Source organism: Trichoplusia ni, chromosome 24, assembly GCF_003590095.1.
Source record: "Trichoplusia ni isolate ovarian cell line Hi5 chromosome 24, tn1, whole genome shotgun sequence".
NCBI lineage: Eukaryota > Metazoa > Arthropoda > Insecta > Lepidoptera > Noctuidae > Trichoplusia > Trichoplusia ni.
In genome coordinates this window covers 1,776,901-1,800,753 of record NC_039501.1, presented here as the reverse complement: position 1 = coordinate 1,800,753, position 23,853 = coordinate 1,776,901, and the positions used below count along the sequence as shown (strand labels likewise).

Here is a 23,853-nt window from a genome sequence, read left to right as displayed (position 1 = left end):
ACTTTGTTACTCACTGTCCCTTTTATCAAAAGGAGTGAAAAACAAAATGACGGATTCCAGAAATATCACACAACAAAAAGAACAAAATATGAAACGAAGGAAATATACATATTTTTTTTGCAAATGAGAAAATCCCGGTCCCCTATTTCCAAGTTATTTCCCGGTGGAGTTGGATCCGGATATCCCGGTGTGTACCCGAATGGGCTGTCGGCCGGCTGATGCCGCCCCGTGATTGGCGTGCCCTGGTTTATCTGACCAACTCCGCGGTTTTATTAAATACTGTCGACGAGTGTTACGGCGTGGATTTAAAGTTTTCAGTTTCAAAATTTCTGTACATTTTGGCCAGTTTCAAAACTCTACTTGGGTAAACTCGAAACTTTTGTATCTAAAAGGTTAAATACCTTTCAGATTTAATGGGTTTTAAAGTTTCGACCGTTGTACCTACTGAACTGAGTGTACTAGTGTCTGTGAGTTTGAAACCACTAGCGTTATTTATTTAAATTGATGTTTTTTGTACTTATAAAGAAACTTACCTATTACAAACTTTATATAAGTGAATGATTTACTAATTATGTTTTCTCTCTTTACAGGTAAGCATCGATACGGAGGGTTATTGTTTATTTATAAATAGAAGCAGTGTCGGTAAGGTCACTTCAATATTTATTTACTTTCAGTTTTAAAGGTAACATTAAACTTTCAAATCTAGGAGAAAATAGCTCCCAATAAGTGCAAAGCAATTATGTACATTAATTTCATAGCCAATAAATACATGTAATTAAGGTTGAAAATAACACGCGTTGGTCAATTTTCATAAAAACATTGCCACCGATAAAAAGTTAATTAAAAACTGTGATAATTAGTTGCGTGAGCAGACAAAAAAACCCGCATTATATTTATATCATCGCCAATACATAATAGGTATCTGGGTTATTACGCCCATCAGACCTTTTTTCACGGGCTGACTGCATCGTAACGAAGGCTTCAAGCCTCAGTAGAGCCAGGCTTTTAATAGCATCACCGATACCCTTCGGGGACACTCAGTACTCCGGCGGGTCTCGATACATACACGTGATACATTCCGATATCGCTGATGAATAATTAGTTAACGACGTCATTGCGAATCTATCGACGCGAGAGAACGGTTCGGACAGTGCAGTGATGTGTCACTAATAAACCAAACTGTATTCAATGAGTTAGATATTGCCCTTGTGAAATTAGCGAGTTATTTATAAAAGTGATTTATGGATACAGACGAGTAGTTTTAATTAAATGTTTTTGATTTTGACTCGCTCAAACGGAATTGGTTTTATTTTGTTTAATCGTATAGTATAAAACTAGTAGCTCAAACTTCTATTTGAATTTTGCTTGATATAATTAAACGATGATTAACCGGTTTGCGAATAGTTTTGAAATGCAGCTGTAAATCAATTTCTATTTAATCGAAAACCAAAATTCAATTAAGGTAGTCGTAGGAACTACTTTTACATCTATAAGTAATATTGCGTTCTTGCTGAATGAGATTTTAAAAGAAAAGTTTGCCATTAGGACGTCTATACACATTCCCTCCATCATCAATATCCTTACTCTACATCTGTAGTCCGGTGAAGCAGTTCACTTTACCAAACATGACTACTTTAAAAGAACATGTTTCTTTTTTCATAATCCGATCGCATCGCTCACATAGATTGTAAGATTAATTGATAAAGCTGTTTGTGTGTAACAAATAGCTTTATAGGTAACTTGCACCTATGTATCTCTTTATCAGATCCAGTATCGATATTGAGGAAATATCTAATAAAATGTTGTGATGCTTTTGTAGATGACGGCAATCCCATTACCTCCCTCCGTCCCCCTATGTCCACTAATGCGATTACGGATAATCCAAATATAAACATTTCAAGTAGGTACTTAATAAGTTTTCCATTCTTCATTATAATTTCTATAATTGCCTTTGTATCTTTTGATAACAAAATGACGCGTTCCCCGACTTTCGGCTCCATTTCATGATTAATAAAGGATAAGTGTAGATTACACTTTGATTTAACCGTCCGACGCTAATGCATTTAATCTGATTTCTATTGATAAGAAATATTATTATATCCACAAGCATTGGACTCATTATAGTGATGCGTTTGAAGTAGTTATTACATACACGAGGCAGCGCAAGACTCTGATACTTGACTCATTTGACTCACCTGAGTGAATGAAAATCGAGACTATTCGTAGTTTTTAAGTATTTTTCCAACAGAAATAATTCTAAATTTAGTAAGGGGCGGAACACTCACAGTCAATACAGGGAATTTTCAGTTATTGTGTTGTCAAAATGCTTAAGAGATCAGGGATAGTTTCAAATTTAATCCAATTGCTATTGATTCATCGGCCATTGTAAATAGCGGAATTGGGGCCCTGGTCTAGTACCTTCTTACCATACTGTTAGGTGCCATCCGTTATTGAGGACTTTGTACTTAGAGCCTAACGTTAAGTAGACTTAGTGAAGGCATTCGGAGCCATCGGGTATTGAAGACTTGCTATTAGGAGTTAAGTGAAATATAATTGACATGGTCGACGAGGATCACCATTACAAATGGTTTCAATGGCTATCTCAGAACTACATTTTTTTCATGCTATAAAATAAAATCACATTTAATGAACATTCAAAATGTAGGTGTCATAACGGTACCAAACAGCGATCCTCAACAGCAACACGCGTGTCATTTAGTTAGTTGACTTTTACAATTACTGGAGCGTAATTGTGATTGATCGATTTAGTTATACTATCGCCAAATCGATTAACGCGAGGTGAAATTTCTCTTTCTCGATAAACCGTACTATCATTGCGGCATTATCCTCGTCTGAACACGAAGAGGGCACGAAAGAGTCTTTATTAATGATCCGTTCATGACTATTGGCATTTTTGGTATTATTAAATATCGTTCTGCTGATGTTATAATAAATTTGCATTGAATATTCTTTTCAACCGACTTTAAGGAGAAAGTTCTCAATTCGTATGAAGTGGTTTTAGTTTTTTACGTTTCTTACATCAGAACTGCAGACTGCGAACCGATTATGTTGATTCGTGTACGTATATTTACCGTGAAATTGCTGTCATTTGGGCCCAAAAAATTATATATTTTTTTTACTTAGTAGTTTTTCATTTGGAGTCCGTTTTATGTTTTTGTTTTTAAAACAAAATTATTGTTTACTGTAATTTTTATTATTTAGGGTCAGAATTTTTGAAGTTCCTTGCTTTTTGCTTCTGTAAACATTATGTAATATATAATTAAAAGGAGGACTACCTAGGAATAAAAACACTGCTTATACATATTATTGAGTATATGATCCATACAACACTAATTAATATTCATACCTACGGCTTTTCAGTGCTAAGTCCAAGAGAATGAATGGATTAATTTTAATTTTCTTCAGCAGATGAAACTATAATTGGATCGTTTTGTTCGAAAAGGCTTTCGTTTCATTTGTGCTTAAAAATTGGAGCCGTGCCTAAAGTGATATGAGTTCACCCTATTCTTATTTCTTGGTAACATTCAAGGCTTATTAACAATGTCTTAATTCGACTGCTATACTTAAAGAAGATCGTTTATATGAACGTTAAAAAAAAAGTTTATTGTAAACCTGTCTAGTTATGACAAATTACGAGATAAAATTTGGTGTCAGGCGGACGGACATACATTTTGGCCCCGAAAACCATCACCTAACCCAAAAGTTTTAGTTTCTTCCGGAATCTCAAATCTTAGATCCAAATTATCTCAAAAATCGAGCTCAAGTCATTTAAGCTACCTGCAGAAGTCGGCCTTATTCCTGTCAAGGTCTCCAGTCGTTTACCGCTAAACCAAAGAGACATTTACACTCGTCAGACTGTATAAATAGTACCGGTATTGATTTCGATAGCGTGCTGTACTTCTACTATGAACCTTCAAGCAATTCTCGCCTATGTGGAAGCAAGACAGCGTTACGTACAGTGTATAACGCCGTCTCTCTTCCTCATTGGCAATCATCTAACTTTAAGAGGGTCTTGGTGAAGGTAGTGATCGCTTTCTGAATATTTCAATGACACGCCACCGCAGCTGCCCTTGAATTCTTTCGTTGTTATGTTTTTGTTTCTATAGAGAGTGCTATTTTTGGATACTAATCACCACTACAGTTTTATTGTGTTTCCGAATATATTTTATGAACGGAATGGCGTAGTTTCGTGTTCTGTTTTACCCCTCGATTGTATTTTAGTTGAATACTTGAGGAATTGATGCTATTAGTTTTATGGATAGATTAAATTTAGTTAGGGAGTTTCTTGCTTTCATATTTGGTACAATGGCAGCGATATATGAAATACTATCATACTAAGGGCTGATACGAACACATTTTATTGATTTTATTAATTGTATTACTACCTACTACCTACTACGACAAGTTCGGCTATTACTTAATTAAGCCTCTAATTGATCAGGCGACTTCACCGTCATCCTTGACCGCGGTAATTTCTTGAATTATTATATACCTATATACACTGTAAAACTTTTTAGTTCGAACGCAACTGCTATTTAGATCAAAGCCTTAAATTAAATAAACTTAGTAAATGATCCTCTGATTATGTCATTCCATTTCTTCATTGTATAGAAAACAACACTGTCATCAATTCAAAAGCAATCAAACTAATAATCAGTGATTCTCGCAATCGAACCGAGTGGTTCCGTGAACCGAGCAGCCTGGTGGTGCACTGCAGTGTGGAAACAATGGGGTTGGGACAATGGTGCCCCACTCGGGTCAACGACTCTTGCACCACTCACTCATCAACCATGATTATGAGCATTTTGAGGGTAGTCTGCTTTGTGTTCAATCATCATCAAATCAAATCAAATCTTTATTGCATACCATAATGTTACGTAGGTGGTAAATTGTAACTAGGTTCACAGCTCATTATCCCCGACAGGGGAGCACAGCAAAAGATCATTGTGAACAATCAGAGGGTAATCGCTGAAATATGACAAAATAAACAAAATCCGGTCACTATTAATCATATTCTACGAAGTTAATTAAAATTGAACAGTTTGTAAATATTTTGCTGGAGCTTTTATTTGGAAGCGTTGAAATATCAGGCAATTTATCAATATTGTTGCTATAAATAAGGCCTTTTACAGGTGGAATTGGCAGTTATTGATCTACTTTTAAAGCTATTTTCACTGATTGAAGTTAAATTTAAACGGAAATATGTATTAATTGCACATACAAATTTTATTTTGTTTACAATGCAGTCTTGATCAAAGGCCAAAGTAAAAGTGTTTTTTATCTTATGTAAACTCGGTGCTTTTTCATTTAGGTATGCAATATCTTAAAATTTGCATAAGTTCTTGCCAAATCTGAAGAAGGAAACTTGAGTAATATTACTAATATTCTTAGTTCCCGGATTGCATTGCAGACTTATTAAGAATTCACAACGGCGACCAGTGTTCTCCTCACTTTTTGAGATAAATCTTTTCACTCTTGAAAGCAGAGGTATATAAAACGGTATAAACGTGATGTTTTATGATGTTAACTATTGGGAATATAATCTGAAATCTGATTACAACCACCAGTCATTAAGAACAAAAAATTCCATTAATATTAATCTACATTTCAGACTGCACTTCCATCACAAAATAGATCTCTGTTTCGTTCTAACCTTGCTCGAAGGAACCTTCAAAAGCGACAGAAATGGAAGTGCATTAATGAAATAGTTCGTGTGATAATGATACGTATTGTGTAATAGCTCTTTTTAACTTAAAACATCGTTAAAAAGTCTTTATCTCTAACATGTTGTGTTATCGCCTCCTTTTACCTTTGCATTAGCTTTCTTTGTTTCTATTGCCTCTTTGAAAGTAAATCAGCCTTTGTTAAGTTCAAATGGGATTGTTTTCGCTACGGAATACTCAACGATTTTAGTATTTGCGGAACTACTGTCATATGGAATCCAGAGGTTTAAGCATAGGCTAGTATCGTTGGAGACGAAAGTAGTCGGGTATTAAAGACTTCAGCTCATGTGATTCATTGACTGAATCTGGTCGTTTATTCTTTAAGATAGCCATCTTTGGCCGTAGGAAATCTTTTTTATTGCCTTCTTTTTTCTTAATGATAAGTTCTTTACTTCTACTTTACTACTTAGTGCTTCAAATAAAATGTATTACAGAATTTACTTAACATCATGAGCTACCAATTTTATCTGCATTGGTGACATAACAGTAATATATCTACACGTTCAAAACAATTATTCGGTCGTTAATATTAGGTCAGTGCGTTATCTGTTTTCGCCCTAATTAACAAATTACCTAATAAATACTATTGTGCAGTGTTTTGATTTTAATCTGTCATCAATATGGATGCACTAATTGGATGCGATGAAATCTGTTTGAGCGAGAATTATTCATTAATTTATTGGAATCGGCTTGTAGGTTTGAGGTCATAGTGCTCGGACTTTATTACGTATTACGCCTGAATATCTAGATGTGATGTGAAATATTAAGTCTGATTTAAACGCAATGCTTGAAAAGGATTAATATGAAAGTAATCGAAATAGCATTTTCCAATCTATTCAGTTCAGCTGACGATATTTTCTCGTAGTTTAGGAAAACGGTCATAAATTCAAAGAAATTCGCATCTCGACTGAACATAACGAGCTACTTAATAGAGTAAAATCCAACAAAAAGAAACTTTCATAAATAAACCAACCAATAAGGTCTGGCATCAAGCTAGACCACGTTTCGAACAACCAAGTGAATTCTACCCATCCAAAATAAATCCTCAAACGATGCGTCACCGGGTGCTGCCGCTGCTGGCGCCGGTGTTCTTGTCCAAACTATGGAGGCGCAGGCGGCGGGCCAAGGCCATCGAGAAACTGCACGGGGTAAGGGAGAAAATTAAATTTGTGTTCTATCTCCTGATTGAAAACGAAGAAAATACAATCAAGTCACGATTCTACTTTGAAGGAAATAGTTTATGTAGATTAAATGAACTGTCAAATTGTCACTTTAAACCCTTTTGAAAAGACTGATTGTGTATGCACTAATTACTTCCAAAAACCTTAATTGAAGTGGAAACCATAACAGATCGTAATAAAATAAACTTTTTTGTGACAAAGTATGATTGAATAATACATATGACGTGGTTTATAAGGTCATTATTTTTCCCAAGCATGCTCTAGTTATTTACGTGTATTTAACTTCAAAACTAGCGAGGTTCTCCATTCCCGCTCGTTTGGCACTGTAAATAACGAGAAACGGAAGGCGAATTTAACTTCCAAATAAGGCGACCCAAAACAGACTGTCTCATGTTGTGCAGGGTCACAGAATGTCGCCAACATGGCTTTGTGGTGATCCATTGTATGCATAATATAGACTTTTATTCAAGTTAGTCTTCTAAACTAGACTCTACAAAAAGGATGGTAACTGCACCGCCCTTTTTGGAGAGTCTGCAGCAAAATTCTTATAAAATTCCTAAATTATAATAAGCATCACCATTGAATATGGTATCGTTGAGTAATATTGATCATCGCATTTCTTCTCTTCAAGACATACATACAAAAAACCAAACGAATCGTAAACTGTAAATGCCAACAAATAAAACCCGATGCTCAAAAAGAAACGATTACCGCTATTCAAGTCTTCAATTACGTATTCCGCAGTTTATTAGCATTCTTTTCTCATCCAACATAAGATGTTCTTCACAGTGATAAATTACAGTTCTCGGCATCTCGCATAATACCGGATTCCGATACAGCAAAACAACCTTGGACTCCCCGGGCCACTCGATTTCCGCATTTGGCTCGACAGATGCCCTTAAATTTCGCGACTGCCAATTAAGAACAATATTATGCCCCGCCATTTCGTTGGATAAATGGAGGAACGTTATTCTGGACGTGTGTGTTGAATACCAATTTTTGACCGTCGAAATTATTGGTGAAAGATGTTGTTCTTCTGCATGCTATAGTCATTATGTTATTTGACGTCATTTGTTTGACATATAAGTAACAAGACATCAATCATTGTTTCTGTTACTTTATTGAATTACCTACACGTGGTGAGAAAGGGCTTCCTTTTCCCATCGTATCATCGTCATGCCCAATCAATATTTATATTCAGGATCCTATTTTAATTGTGCGTGACGTTTTCATTTTAATTACAGTTTGTCAGCTAAGTCTGAACGATTTTGGAAAGCGGTACATTCGTTTTGGCGCGGATTACCCTCGCTTTCGCCGTCACTAATTGTAGGCCACGACGCAAGAATATTCAGAAAACTTTTCTATTTTAAAGATTTTTTTATATTTTTTAGTTCATGTAAAGGAAAGACCTTCCAAATAATACATAAATCAAAGAAAATTTTGCTGAGAATCTCAGTGGAACATGAAACCTCAAAACGGCATCTTTGGTTACTTTATAAGCAACATAAGTCCATCTAATATAAGCATCTTAAATTCTGAGCAACATCAAGACGGCAAACGTCAGGGAAACCTAACAAGGTATAGCTTACGTAAATAAAATAAAACTTCCACTGGTCGTGACCTACAATCTTATACTTAGTTAGTGGCGGACGTGACTGTGGAACAACGTGGATGTGGCTCCTGGACTGGACGGCTGATCTCTTGCTACGGATCTCTCTCCGTAGAATCTTAATGGGATGAATTGTTTTAAAATTTATAGAAGATAAGCTAGCAGAAGGCAGTTGTCGGAAACTGTTCTTCTGCTTAAACTTGTTCTGAATTATGCTTTGCAGTTTCAGTAGTGTCTCTTTACTGTAGAAAATGAATTTTAAAACTGAAAGATTTAAGTCTTACTAAAAGATTTCAGTAGTCGAAATCTGACGACTTCATTCCTTCAGTATTTCCGTCGATATACAGTAGTGGCATTCAAATAAGCCTTTAATACAGCCTCCAAAACGTTATGCACAGAATTTCGTACAGCTATCAGTAATTACTGCAAATGGAACCCAACAATTTTGGCGTATCTACGATGAAACTGCATACAGCACAGTAATTACTAGATAACGCGCCCGCGCTCAAACATTCTAATATATACTGTTGCAGATGATTTCGCTTGCAACGTGTTCATGAAACCAGTAAACCATGTAATTATATCCTAAGCTTGTGTTTAACGAGGTACTCTGTTTACTTTCTATCTTCAAATATAACTCTTCCGGGTTTTAAATTAGTATCGTCCGTTATTTCTCTTCTCATCTGTTATCTTAAAATCATCTGTAAAGAGATTGGTGTACTTGTACCTCTTTAGTGTATTCAGTGAAATAAAAGTACATAGTCTCTTTCTCTGTCCTTTCTTCCTTGATCCTTAGATGTCCTGGTGAATAATGTGGACATCGATCGCGCATAATTTCGTTCTTATGTTTTGCATAATCACAAGAAGATCTTCTATTAACACTTACAGATAAACATGGCTTAGAATTATGTGAAACTATGTAAAATTTTATCGGTACGTAAGACCGAAGAAATGATTTGCCAGAATATTACATAACCCCATTCGCGATGAACGTTATTCTTACATATCTTAATGAAGTCTGCCCTTCAGGACCTGATCGAATCGCGACGGTCCCGGAATACATCATAAATAAGACGGGATCACGTCTTACCGCGTAAATACACATCATTCAAGTTGACGTCCTGGGTAATTCCAATCACGCCCGCCCTTCGCCCGAGGGTAGTTATATATTGTTCGATCATTCTGAAGTAGAATAATGTTGTCGGCTTGTTATAACTTGTTGAGAATGTTAAACCATGTTATTCTTGGTTCTAGATGAGGTTGCTAATTAAATAATTTAGTCTTATAATATTTTTTAACAGACCTCGGTCGTATATAATAAATGAGTCCATTGTCTAATAGATTTTTTCGTAAAAGGATATTGCTCTGTTGAAATAAGTTGTTGCATTTAAAACTTCAACAATCATGTTGTCACATATTAAACTCGATGTAAAGTCATTGAAATCTTGCAGTAACAAAGGTAGCAGTCTATTCTAGATTCCATTATAAAATGCAAACATATATTGACTACAGTTCTTCCTACAAAGATTTTCATAAATTAACGAATCTTGGCAAGACGGAGCGAATGATGGTCGGGCAGACGCAAAGTTTGAGGTCAACGACTCCAAGCTGTCACGGTAGGAATTAAGGATCGTGGCAACCGTGGCTTAGGACCGATTCAAGGTGACTGGCGCAAGAAATTAATATCCTAGATAACCCATAGAACCCCGTTTTCTAACTAGAGATGGGATTTAGACATAGTTGGTAAGGGTTTGGAAAGCCTTGTGTTCGGAAAGTATTTATGTGCTGTAGTTATAAAAAAATTACGGGTATAAATAAATGACATTAGATACTACGTGTATTTTAGAGCTTATACATTATTTATTATTATCAGCTATTGTAAGCTTGACAGCTTAACAGCTATTGTTTTTCTGACATGACTTAGTTACGAATGTTCTCTTAACATTTACAAGACTTAATATTGTAAGTACAATATAAATAATAAAAGCCCGACATTCTCCTTATTTATTAATAACGTAACAAAATACTTATATATTTTCTTGTTTTTTCATGTCGACCTCAGTCATGTGACCTTACTCGATATTCTTGGCCATTTGAAGTTAATCTGATGGATGAAGTATTGATAACAAGTAGGAAAAATGTAACGTTAATATTGTTACTTTGTGGTTGGGGGTATGTTACCTTATATGTAGAAGTTTATATTGGTAAACCTTGACTATGTGACTTGACTTGTTTAGTTTATGTTATGTATAGAGTGAAACCTTTTTTCAGGTACACCAATCTCTAAAATGAGATCAAGTGTTGTCTTATTAATCTAAGCCTTACATTGTACTGTTTTAATAACGATTAGTCTAATTGTATGCCTGTATTTTACTTATTGCTAAGAATTAAAGAACATTATCAGCTATGTCTTTGTATAAATTGAAACCCCTACAATGGTAGTAAAGTTCAATCCCTCTAAATTTGTAATTAATATTTTATTTGTGTATGTTCCAGAGTGCTTCGGAGTCGTCGGCGGGCGCGGGCGGCGGGGGCACGTCGGGCGGCAGCGCCCGAGTCTCGTCGCGCTCGCGGACCTCCGAGGAACCTCACATTGGTCAGTATACCATAAATATCCTAAATAACCTAACCTCAGTTCCCTGGGATTTCCAGTTTGTTCTTTTTGTCATAACAGAGACCTAAAAATCTCTAGCTACCGGCCATTAAAAGTTCTCTCTGAAATTGGTTCAGCATTTACGGAGATAAAAATAATGATTGGATAATTGGCTTCCAGCCTTGGCAGCTTAAAGAGTCAGAGATAGTGAACATTTGAATTTCACAGTCAAATGGTTTTTATATCGTTTTCTCGATAAGAGTCGTTTTATGCATATAATTGGAACTCTTTTAAACGATTTGTTGTTATTAAAAGAAATGGTAAAATTCTACAAAATAATTAGTTTTATGGGCAATGGCTTTAAGACCAGTATTCACCGATTTTTACAAATAAAACATCAAACTAGAAATAATAGCCTACGAAATCTTTCACATTATATCCAGCCTTCTTTAATCCCGTGCACTAGAAAGAGAAACATAATGCACTTTTCCGCTTTCCCAGCGATATCGATCACGGCTCCGTGGAACACAGCTTACCCTGTACATTTGTAGCGCATTGTTAAGCCGCTTATTGTTCCTCTAGAACCGACTTTACTTCTGTGTTCATTGTATACACTAAATAGATTGAATAGTTCTCCTCTTCAACTAATTGCTTGGTTTTAGCGTTGAGTTTGAATTTAGTTTCTCTGAATTTGTGTTGTAAATTTGTGGTTATGTTAAACACCTGCAAGGTAAAATGAAAACCCACTTTGAATTGAGACATCTTTCGTGTTTAAGACATCGAAACCTACGTTTTTAACAACTAAAATCGCTTCATCATTCAGTTAGTCTTAAACTTATTAAATTAAGCGATTCTTGAAAGACATACCCTCGTATGCATCCCCTGATGGCATCAGAGCTTAAGAATCCATAAAACAGAGATAAAAAAACAGTTCTACCAAAAAAAAACGAACAATTCATGCTCTAGACATATTCTTATAACTCGTTTACTCGTCTTAATAAATACACAACCTTTAACACTTAATAAACAATTTCATAACAATACCAAAGTTAATTGTTACTTGAACCGCTCTGCAGGAAGGAAGCAGGAAAACGTAATCTCCCGACCATTATATTTTGTATAAAAAGCGTTCCGTTTACTCGGCCCGAGGCCTCTCAAGATCTTGTTCAACGTAACAACTTAACAAACACTTCTAAACTTTATATTTCTTCCTCAAAAATCTTCTTAAGGATAGAGGCAAACTTCTGACGAACTCTCAAAGAATAGAAAATGTGTTTTTTATAGCTTTATTTGGAACAGGTTGTTGATTGTACATTAATAAGATTTTTTATGTCTATTTTGTGAAACAAATTAGTAAGATCAGTGGTTTTCTGTCTGTAAAAATGTTTAAATAGCAGATTCTTAGTAGTAGATGCCAAGGATCTATCTATCCTATAGAATTTGCAATTGACAAGTTGTGTTTCTGAAATGTTTATCTAGAATAAGCCCGAAGAAATATCAGGTTAAAGAATTGACTGTGTGGTTCGAATCCACGCAGGCAAAGCGTCAAGAGGACCATTCCAAAGCGATGTGTACTTTCTTGAATATTTTAAGACACCACTGACAAATAGTGGAGGAGGGCTTCGTGAGGAAACCTAGATTCCAATTACGGGAACCTGAATTCTGTTAAATGCCTGTGCCCAAGCATTGGGTCTTATGTAAGCTGGTACTTTAAATTGTAACGACACTAAAACTTCTATGTAGCTCAATAATGATGCAAATTTTGCGCTCAAAATTTCAAACTTCGCTATCATTGTCTTAAAAACACTCCCTATCATTGACTTAAAAACACATCTTATTCTTCTCTTAATTAAAGTATTCCTATTGTTCCGTTTCCAGGAAAGTACAAGCTTCTAAAGACAATCGGTAAGGGCAACTTCGCTAAGGTGAAGCTAGCGAAACATGTGCCCACCGGCAAGGAGGTCGCCATCAAGATCATAGACAAGACACAACTCAATCCCGGCTCGCTGCAGAAGTTGTTCAGAGAGGTACGAAATAAGAATTAAACCATCTTTAACTAAAGAGAAAACTCTTGTCAAGAATTAAAGAGAAGAGAATTAGAAACAAAAAAGATAACTGGGGGTACTATCTTTCCTTAATTTGATTGCTTACTTTCTTTTTTTAAGATAAAATACAAAAGTTGTTAAAGAAATGTTAAATTACCAACGAATTAATACCAAATAACTAAAACATACGATAAATATCAGCGTTGTATATACTGGAAGAAGTCTGTTCCCGTCTGTATTGTTATCTGTTCTGTAACTAATTTGTCATGTTGTCGTTTCCAGGTCCGGATAATGAAGATGTTAGATCATCCAAACATCGTGAAACTGTTCCAAGTCATTGAGACTGAGAAGACGCTCTACCTCGTAATGGAGTACGCGTCAGGTGGCGAGGTATGTATACTTTTATTAAAATTAATAATAAATGACTTTATTTATCCTATTATATAATTCTCCATAAAAGCTAAAAGGTATTGTCTCAATTGAAAGCTATTAACGATTTCAAAAGATTTAAGTTCACAGTCTTGACAAAAAGCGAGTCTGAATAATGGAGGTTCTAACGCGGAATTATCAACGGAATTATCTAAAATATATGAAACAAACTCGGCAAGCAGTATTATCTTGCACTTGAGCTTGAACCCTTCATATTCACATTAGTGTTGTAGGTGCAAAGTGCAAAATGTCTGTAGTTTCTAACAATTGTTTGAAGATTCAAAGATGTACTTAACGTGTGTCATGTAATGTTCCAGGTGTTCGATTACCTGGTCCTACACGGGCGCATGAAGGAGAAGGAGGCGCGCGCCAAGTTCCGACAAATTGTATCCGCTGTCCAGTACTGTCATCAGAAGAGGATCATACACAGGGATCTCAAGGTGAGCTCACTTTCATAGCATACGATTTACTAACACAGGGAATTTTGGCAGCTGACTAAGAAAATAAGAGAATTTGACAAGCCAACAAATTACACAGAAAAAGGACACGAAAGGAGGTATCGTGAGCCTCCAGACTGAGCCAAATAGGCTCAGTTCAGCAAAAAATGCCACAGAGTATCTGACGCTGGTTCTTGACTGATCCTTTATTTCTGACTGAATCTATATTTTTTATGATGGTAATCTACTTGGCCTACCTCCGCCCTCGGAAAGTTTGCCAGTCTTGTGCCGTCTAAATCCAGCGAAATGTTTGACGAACTCTTATTGCTGGGGGGAAAATGAAAACGCTTTCGCAGATTACCTCGACAGTCAAGGGAATTACATACCTAAATCTATGTAAAAATTTACAAATCTACATTAAATATCTTAGTATGAAACTGTTAACACCAACATTTTCCAGGCGGAGAATCTCCTGTTGGACGGCGAGATGAACATCAAAATAGCGGACTTCGGTTTCTCCAACGAGTTCACTCCGGGCGCCAAGCTCGACACCTTCTGCGGCAGCCCGCCGTACGCCGCGCCTGAGCTCTTCCAAGGTAAACATATTACCACATCATCTTATCTTCAACATTAACAAGGAACTAGAGTTAAGTGGCTATGGCAGTACTTCTGACCAAGCTTTGATTACGTTGACGTGCTCTTATTCTTGATTGTTCTCTATTGGGGATCGCAAATAATCGCCTCACACATTACAACTAATAGTTCATTTAGAACAGGATTAGGTTACTTTAAGGATAGCTCAGTAGTCATCACGCCAATGACCTCTATCAAACTAATGATGTATTAATGTATATTTTTGTCTAGCTGTGAATTGAATGTATGTTAAACTATGATAAAATAACCATGTTCTGAAAATATATACCTAGCTTCTATTCATTAAATTTATTTGTTGCAAAGACTACAAAGATTAGAAGGTGAAACAGGGACGAAATCATTTCGCTATTGATAGAGGAGCTGCTACTGCGTCCTTTCATCTAGTTTAATGAATGTTGTTTGCTATCTCCTCAGGCAAGAAGTACGACGGCCCCGAGGTGGACGTGTGGTCGCTGGGCGTGATCCTGTACACGCTGGTGTCGGGCTCGCTGCCCTTCGACGGGTCCACGCTGCGCGAGCTGCGCGAGCGGGTGCTGCGCGGCAAGTACAGGTCAGGACACCGCACTCACCACTGGAAATCCTCGTGGACTCTCACCGGCTAACACCACTGGAATGCTTCCCCGTTCTCTTTAGTCGGGGGCTAAGCGGGAAATCTGTCGCAGACTACCGCGAACGCAAGTCCCAATGTTGGTCGAACACGGGGTCAGGGTGACGATGAAATTACAAATGTGTTACAACATATTATGCTCAATGTTGGTGGAACGTTGTGGGTACTACCACAGAAATACTGACGCTGTGACAATGGCACTATAAATGTGTTATAAGTGTACAAATGTGTTGTGACTTTCATTAGTCCCTAATCAATGTTAAATACTGCAAGACCGAAAACATTCTTGAAGTTGTACTTCGGCAAAAACAAACCCTTATTTAAAATCTCTTCTGTCGATTATCAGACGTCAACTTCTGTGGTCCTTAATATACAGTTTTACAACAATATTTACAGTTTTTTTTAAAACCTGCTGTTTGATAAAAACATCACAATAAAACTTGTTATTTATGGTTAACTACATGTGTACTTGTTAATATGCTCCAGAATACCGTTCTACATGTCGACGGACTGCGAGAACCTGCTGAAGAAGTTCCTGGTCCTGAACCCGGCGAAGCGCGCGTCGCTGGAGAGCATCATGCGCGACAAGTGGATGAACACCGGGTACGAGGACGACGAGCTCAGGCCCTACGTAGAGCCGCAGCAAGACTTCAAGGACCATAAGCGGATAGGTGAGGATGTTATAGGTATACTTCCGACCTCCTCACTACCATGTTATTGTTATGTTACAGTCTCGTTATAAGTTTGGATGGAGGATTTTTAACGTTTTGTAATATCTTACGAGCGGATAGCGCACCCTTAGCAATAGGGTCCCGATTTTAAACCTTGGTAACGGAATTCCAAAAAGTAACAAATAATGTCATAGTTACTTTTTAAGATAGGGTTCTAAAGCACAATTCCAATATATCATTCTTATGGAGAAGAACCGGCAATAAAATCCATCCACTCCGGTTATTTTACTGATATCTATTTGCATTACCCAATATTGTAACTAAAGTATTTATTTTTATACTCAGAGTGGAATTTCTTTACAAATCGGTCAAACCGTTTTCAAGTTTTAGCGAAAGAAACAAACCATTACAATATATGTACATGTCATTCACAAATATAATAATATCTAGTTATACAAAGTATAGTAATTCTCACAATTTACTCCAATGTTCAACGTTCAAAATTCTCTATCTATATTAGTGTACTAACTAACAATAACTTAAGCTTACGTGTACGCTGACTTTTACAGCGATAAGTTGCGATAAAATGCATCATTTAAACATAAATTGTAAATAATATTATAAAGACATAGTAAATTGACCAAAACTGGTCGTAAGTTGAACATATTTCGATGTATGTTCATAAAAAAAATTCACTAGTGTAAATGATTACTTTTATTTTAATAATAATGTTTTGAGTATTTTAAAGCGTAAGATTTATTACTCTTGTAACTTAAAATCACTCAAAAGTCAGCGTGCATTTGCTTACTAACATTATATATTTAAAATAAGTTTATTATAACGACAAATATTTTACAAATATAAATATTAAGGTACCTTCTTGTATCTTTATATTCGTCAGTCGATGTTAAGCATAAAAGAAAGAAACTTTCTATATGTTAAATCTATTTACAATATAATATGAAATATCATAATTTCATATCAATATAGCTATTTTATACAATTGTTATGTCATGACAAATAACAATTTATTAAGCGACAATCACGATTTCATTATGATTTGAACAATTGTTTGGTACACAGTTGTTGTTATTGCTAACTTATAACTTAACTATAAGCAACTGGTTTATTTGCTTACAAATAAGTGGTATGGGATGTTTGTCGTTGTTTTTATATACAAGATATAATTTTAATAATATATTTATGTTTCCTGATACGAAAGATCAGTTTAGTATCAAAGATATAATTCTACTTGTGGATAATACTGAAGCCACTTTCGTCCGGCTTTCTCAACTTATGTAGTTATTGCTGCAAGAACAGCTTGAAGTTTTCCATGGACTTCTTAAGCTAATTCCAGATCTATCAAGATCGGTTCTTTTATAGTTAAATAGACATACCGAGTAACCTCATCATTTAAAGAAGTCTATAAATTATCTTCTCAGACAAGAGTTGGATCATTTTCCTTCTAAATAAATCTTAAATACACCCTTTTTCATTTAAATTATATTTTGTATATTGCAAAAACGACACAAACTTCCCCTTACCATTAATACTTCCCATAAAAAGCTTGCCACGAAACGAACAATGGTTGGAAAGCACCACACGAAGGCATGCTAACATGCTATGTGCACGGGCCCTAGACACTGTTACATCTCTATTACAAAACTACAAATGTACAGGAATCACATTACTTTTCAACAAGTAATATGACTCACTTGTCAATTCAGTACATTTGAGCATTGCTTAAGCTTTTGAGCCAGCGCGTACTAGTAACAAAATAGTATTGCAAACTCGAATTGAAACGAAGTTGTTTTGTTTTCTACGAGACAAGAATGTTCTGTTTCAGATGTGTTTCTGACTAAATAGTTTGGTTTCAATTGGAAGACTGTTTTGCAACTATTTTGTTGCTCAGGAGCACTGACTCTTAAAGCAGAGATATGTAACTTGTCTAGAGGTCATAAACGGCTAAAGCTCCTAGGCTAAGCTAAATTAATTCTGTAAAAAGTAAATATGTCTTATATTCCATGCGTACTGTCGGCACAGCGCAAGTCGGTACGTGAAGCGAACGGATTTATATGTGTTCTAGTGTAACTACACGTTATTGGTAACGAGAAATAAAAAATAACTTTATTGCTTTATAATTGGGTTGAATTTCGGGTACCAATGATGTGTAGTTGATTGTATGGTGGGAGTTATGATTCTGTCTTATTTGTTGCTTTATTTATTCGTAGTGTTTTATTATTTGTTGACTTGCAAGTATTTAAGGTTGATTATTAAAGATAGTCCATGTAAAAAGCCCCTTGTCTCAATAGAGCTAGGATCTCGACGTTTCGTCCATGCGTTTTGGAAATGCAGAGATAGATACATATTGAAGATCGTGTCTCGTGTCGCATGTTAATTCTGAGTGACTCCATCATTGCCGAGACTTATGTACTTAAAAGGCGATAGTTCAAGAGTCACTTTTGAAGAGTTAGATGCACCGATAGCCAAATAGTTGGGAGACCTGACCAAACCCATTATGTGAGAATCGTTCCTATGAAACTTAGGAAAAACCAATTCTTTTTCTTCATTCATTGAATTACTTACTATTATAAATTACTGATCAAAATAGGCACTTTACAATTTCCTACACATATGAGACAGTTAAGACAGAAATATGACTTCTATTATTTTATTTCCGTAATATGTGTCAGTATTATTATTATTTTTATTTATAGTTGCTATGTGCACGCCAATAACAGCTTGTGATCCGTTTTCCGTGTATTTTATATCGCTTTTATTATATTTATTGTTTAATTTATTTAGCTTACGGTCATGTGTATGTTTATATTGCTATTTGTATGTACGTGTTAGTTGTATGATCTCAGGAACTTTTATACAGTATGATGTTTTTATACGCATATGAAAAGATAGGTTTTTTTTTATTGAAATAATGTAAACTTTATGATTTTTAACTGAAGTTACATTTTTATACTGATAATTGATGTAATTGAGTTATTTAGCATTTAAAAATTAAATATTTAAATACGTTAATCTTCTCAGTAGAGAACTAAGTGCATGTTTATTTGGTTTAAATTTTGGAAGTAGGGTTTTTAATAACTTATCTTGATATATCAAAGGGTTTTATAGTTAGATACTTGAACCCTTAAAAAGTTCTTGAAATAAAGACTTTATTTTCAATGACATAAAATTTATATTCTAATAAATATTAGTTACAAAATAATGCATGGAGGGAATGATGTTGTCTTAATGACAACCTCAATATTGATGTCGTGTTTAACTTAAATAGTTACTTGAGTGCGATCAGACATGTTAAAATACTAAATTAAAACTAATTAATAGAACAAATGTAAGCTAACAACAAAATAATTCTTTCACTTCAGATTGCTACAATTGCTTCGGAATGCTGAATTGAATTATTTAAAGCTCCTTTAAAGTTTCATTGTCTGATCGCAGCTCAAATTAATTGGTGTTTTAAATGTTGTAATCTAGTTTGAGGGTGAGATAAATGAACGTTAGTTACTTATGGCACTTTTACATACTATTATAGTTGTACCTTGTTTCCTTGGAACTCAACGAGAGTGGTATAATTCCCTCGTTAGTTGTATAAGGTTATCCTGTGTACGGGTATTCTAGAAACAAAGATAATACTGGCCAATTGCATTTATTTATCCGTGGGAACCCTCACAAATCTTAAAGGCCTCGTTGCACTAAGTCCTCGAATGTCAAGTCAGAATAGCACTTGACCGGTTTTTTGTATATGTACTTAAAACTAAAAAAAAATCGTACTACCAAGCCTAACTAACTAACGTTTATATATCAAAAGCCATACATTTAGACCTTCATCTTTATAATACTGTATACTAATGACGTTCTCCGTCAACAGAGGCGCTAGTCTGCTTGGGCTACAATCGCCAAGAGATTGAATACTCGCTCGCCGAGGCGAAGTACGACGATGTGTTCGCCACGTATCTACTGCTCGGCAGGAAAAGTACCGATGTGAGTATCAAGAAGTTTAGACAATATGCCCGGATAGTAGAGTGCTATACATAACTACGCCAGATCTACTGCGCGACGTGCTGCGAGTTCGATCTCCGCGTATGAAAGGCTTTCGTGTATCCACGAGCTTGTTTTGAGTCTGGGAGTCTCTGTGCATGTGACTTGAATGTTTGTGGAATCCCCCGCAATAAGGATTTTAAGTTTAGGCACGCATCACAGTATAACAATGTGGAGTGCAAACTAAAAGTGTCTATAGCAAAATTGAACGCTAAGCAGTTCGAATTAGGTTATTTTCCATAAGAATGACACTTTGGTACCTCGCAACTAGAGCCATCACTGTAACGTTTTGTAAGTGCCTGAAAACGGCCTACTTGAAATAAAAACTTTTGATTTTTAATTTTTAAAGAGTTCTCATATTATGGTACTGAGTTGCCACATATTTTTTTAAATAAACATCATAATTTTTGAAACTTTATCGCATTTACGCAACCCTATTTATAATATTTAATATAATTATCTAAATGTGCCCCCCCCAGCCGGAGTCAGACGGCAGCCGCTCGGGCTCGTCGCTGTCGCTGCGCACGGCCGCCGCCGGACAGAACCAGCAGCCCGCGCCCGCCAACGCGCACTCAGGTAACACACACACACACACACAAACTTACACACACTGACACACAAGTACTTGACGACTTCAATTTGTTGTCGTCAACCGAATTCATAATATTGTCCTTAATTCTTCGAACGCCGTGTGTGTAACAAAATGACTTATCCATATTGTCAGTTGAATTCATAATGTTTTCTTGCCATATGATGAGGATCACATGATTTCCTCTAAATGGTTCATCCGTAGTTCGTCCATCTACGGCACGGCGTTCAAAGTGTAAACAATTCAAAGATTTACATTGAATGGAACTTACACAAAAAAATTACGATTGTATTAAAGAACGGCACTTTGCTAAGTAACTATCTCAAAAACAATTTGTTCTCGCTTTCGACTTGACACTTGACACTGGCAAAGGCAGCGATGTAACGTTGAAAAAAGGTGATTTTATGAGACCTTAGGGTCGACTTGTAACTCTGTGTCCTTCTTTGATACGATCGTTATTTTAACAATCATATGGGCTATTTAATATAGCTTTCTAGTTACTAAGCCATTTATAAAAAGTTCTAGAACTTTCCAATTTGGAGTAAAATGCAGCTTGATAAGCGCTTAGGTTTACTGGCTTAGCTTCAATCTAACTGGGTCCATTACCATCAGTTGTTTGTAAGAGTCCTACTATCATTGTAACGTCCAGACAAATGTATATGACAGACTGATGTAATCCTTGTTAAAGAAGTTTGTAATGTTTATTTTTGAGTATAAAATTACTTAGGGTATTTAGTATCAATTTTGAAGGACACTAAAGATTGCCTTGCGTTAAGATTTTTTTGAAAGAGATTTATTGGTTAAGACTACTTTTTGTTTTTATTTTATTTTAAACTGTTTTGGATTTTGGATAATCCAAATGTTTATCAACAGGTCTGTCATATATAGTTGTCTATAATAATAAAGGCTCATCCTATAACTACTGCTTATTATTATTATTGTGTATTGTGTGCTTGACTTGCCGCCGACCGATCACAACCGCCCTACATTACTTTCGATTCCTGACAAAAACCAGCTGTGGGTTGTTATCTCCTTAAAATAATAATTCCTGCTTTAAAAATTAGAAGACTTTCATCTTAGGGCCAATTAGAGAAGGAATTAGTTTTGAATGAAATAAAGGAATTTCTATTTGAAATTGACTCAATATTTCTGGGGCCATAGTCTAGTTGAGAGCTCATTATATTTGGGTTAGATGTGTATCATTTAACCATTTTCTTAACATTTGTGGCAAAAATTCCGTTCTTATTCTAGTCTGGGTATTCTATTCGCGTGATGCTTTTCTCAATTCTGTACAATCCATCGTTAATTTAACAGTTAAGGGGGTACTGGACATTATTAATTCTTTGATAAAGTACCCAGTGTTAGATTACCAAGATTAAAGGGCTTGGTCAGAATTAGATACTTCATTTGTGGAGTATTTTGGGTTTTAGAATAGCTAGGCTCATGTTAGAAGGGGCTGTTCAGAACTGATTACCCTATTAGCCACGAGCCCCCATAGCGTTGGTAGTAGGGGGTTAGGGAGATGGTTGCGGGGCGGTGCGTGCGGGCGGCGGTAACGTGTGGGTGCGCAGGCGCGGGCGCGGGCGCGGGCGGGTCGCCGGGCCACCGCGGCGTGCAGCGCAGCATCTCGGCCAGCGCGCGCCCCCAGGCCTCGCGCCGCGCCTCCTCCGGCGCGGAGGTGCTGCGGACGCAAGGTACACGCGCGATACACACAGCTCTCTCTTCCTTCGTATTGATCGTGTCCTTATTACTCTTTCACTTACACTTGACACTTCATTGATTTTTGTCTGATGACTTTACTTTTTTGAATAAGTTTATTTACAAAAACACAGCCCTGTTCTTAAAAAACATAATTTCTTTTTCTTTTTAAAGACACATGATTTGTAATACAGCAAAAATATCCGCTTACTCCCCAAACGAGCATTTATACTTAATAAGTTACACATTTCATTGTATATTATCACACATTCATATTTCTATTTTTATATTTGGGGTTAAACTTTATGTTTTTCATGTTGTTTCAAGAAACACTCTAATTCTTACTAACATTACCTCTTTGTAAAACGTGGTTTTGTATACAACTTACATAGCCCTTTTTCTTCATAACGCTGTTATCATTGGTGTTTGGGATTTAAGGCTTTATTGACATTCACAAAATGTAGCTTTTAAAATTTCCTAACAATAATATCTTCTGGTTAGCAATTTCAAATGAGTTAACAGCCTTTGCGTATACAAGCTCTTAGAGCAAGACGATTGCCATTGTTAAAGCTAGACGGCGCTTTATACTGTACGTAGCGGTGTCTCGCTTGTCTTGGAAGCGGGACACCGGATTGATGATTGGGTGTTGATTATTTTTTACACTCTAGAAGAGCTAATCTAAATTTCTAAATTTCTACATGGCACTTTTATAACGTTAAAAAGACTGAAGTAGCACTGCCCTACAGTTTGTTCAAAAGCTGGCAACAAAACTGACAGTATTTTGTTATATGCTAGGTAGTTGTGTAACTAGATGATGTAATTCCAGTGGGCACCACCACGACGGCTGCGAACAACACCACATCCACAGCTACCACGACGACGTCCAATTTCAAAAGACAGGTCGGTATAGGTTTTTTGAAGATTTTCTTTGTTTTTTGTCTAAAGGAAAATAAATTTAAGAATGAAATGTTTTAGAGCTGTATGTAATCTCAATAATTCTAAGAGAACAGTTTTATTTTACAACTATATCGTTTAAAAAACCTAAATTTACTTTAAAGAGAAGTCTGTTTGCAGAGTCTGAACATGTTTCGGTGCATATTTTACTTCTAATGTTTTCTAATTATTTTTTTGCTAATATATAAATATTTAATGATCATAGATCCATCTCATTTACAATGTAGACATAAGAACACAAGTTAATAGTTGATATTACTCTTAAAATTATTAAAACAATTTCTGCTGACGATGTTATTGAATTTTAATGTTGTAATTTTCAGAACACAATTGACTCAGCGTCAATCAAAGAGAACACGGCGCGGATTGCTCAAATGCAGGTACGACAGGTATAATACGCTTTTTCTTTTTTTGTTTATTATTATTTCTTATTTCTATTTTTATTGCCAAAAATTTGTACATCTTTTAGTTATTATTTTTCTATTAATTTTTAAGGTATTGATTAATATTAGTTTTGCAAAACTATTTGTTTTTCATAGAATGTATTGACAACTTTTGATCTTCACATTAGTTTCGCATTTAGGCC

At 35.8% G+C, this 23,853-nt stretch overlaps 1 protein-coding gene across 14 annotated transcripts in view; it reads left to right on the top strand.

Moving 5' to 3' along the window:
- Window positions 1-23,853, top strand: part of LOC113505160 (MAP/microtubule affinity-regulating kinase 3-like) — a 190,263-nt gene that overhangs the window by 150,991 nt on the left and 15,419 nt on the right. For 12 of the 14 annotated variants that reach the window (XM_026887735.1, XM_026887723.1, XM_026887724.1 and 9 more), the window contains 11 exons: window positions 11,031-11,130; window positions 13,006-13,154; window positions 13,455-13,562; window positions 13,919-14,041; window positions 14,499-14,634; window positions 15,107-15,242; window positions 15,786-15,985; window positions 19,857-19,969; window positions 20,506-20,602; window positions 23,140-23,213; window positions 23,591-23,656. In XM_026887735.1, the coding sequence (XP_026743536.1) occupies window positions 11,031-11,130; window positions 13,006-13,154; window positions 13,455-13,562; window positions 13,919-14,041; window positions 14,499-14,634; window positions 15,107-15,242; window positions 15,786-15,985; window positions 19,857-19,969; window positions 20,506-20,602; window positions 23,140-23,213; window positions 23,591-23,656 (1,302 nt within the window). The remainder of the gene's footprint in view (window positions 1-11,030; window positions 11,131-13,005; window positions 13,155-13,454; window positions 13,563-13,918; window positions 14,042-14,498; window positions 14,635-15,106; window positions 15,243-15,785; window positions 15,986-19,856; window positions 19,970-20,505; window positions 20,603-23,139; window positions 23,214-23,590; window positions 23,657-23,853) is intronic. The other 2 variants (XM_026887726.1, XM_026887728.1) reach the window with 2 other exon arrangements.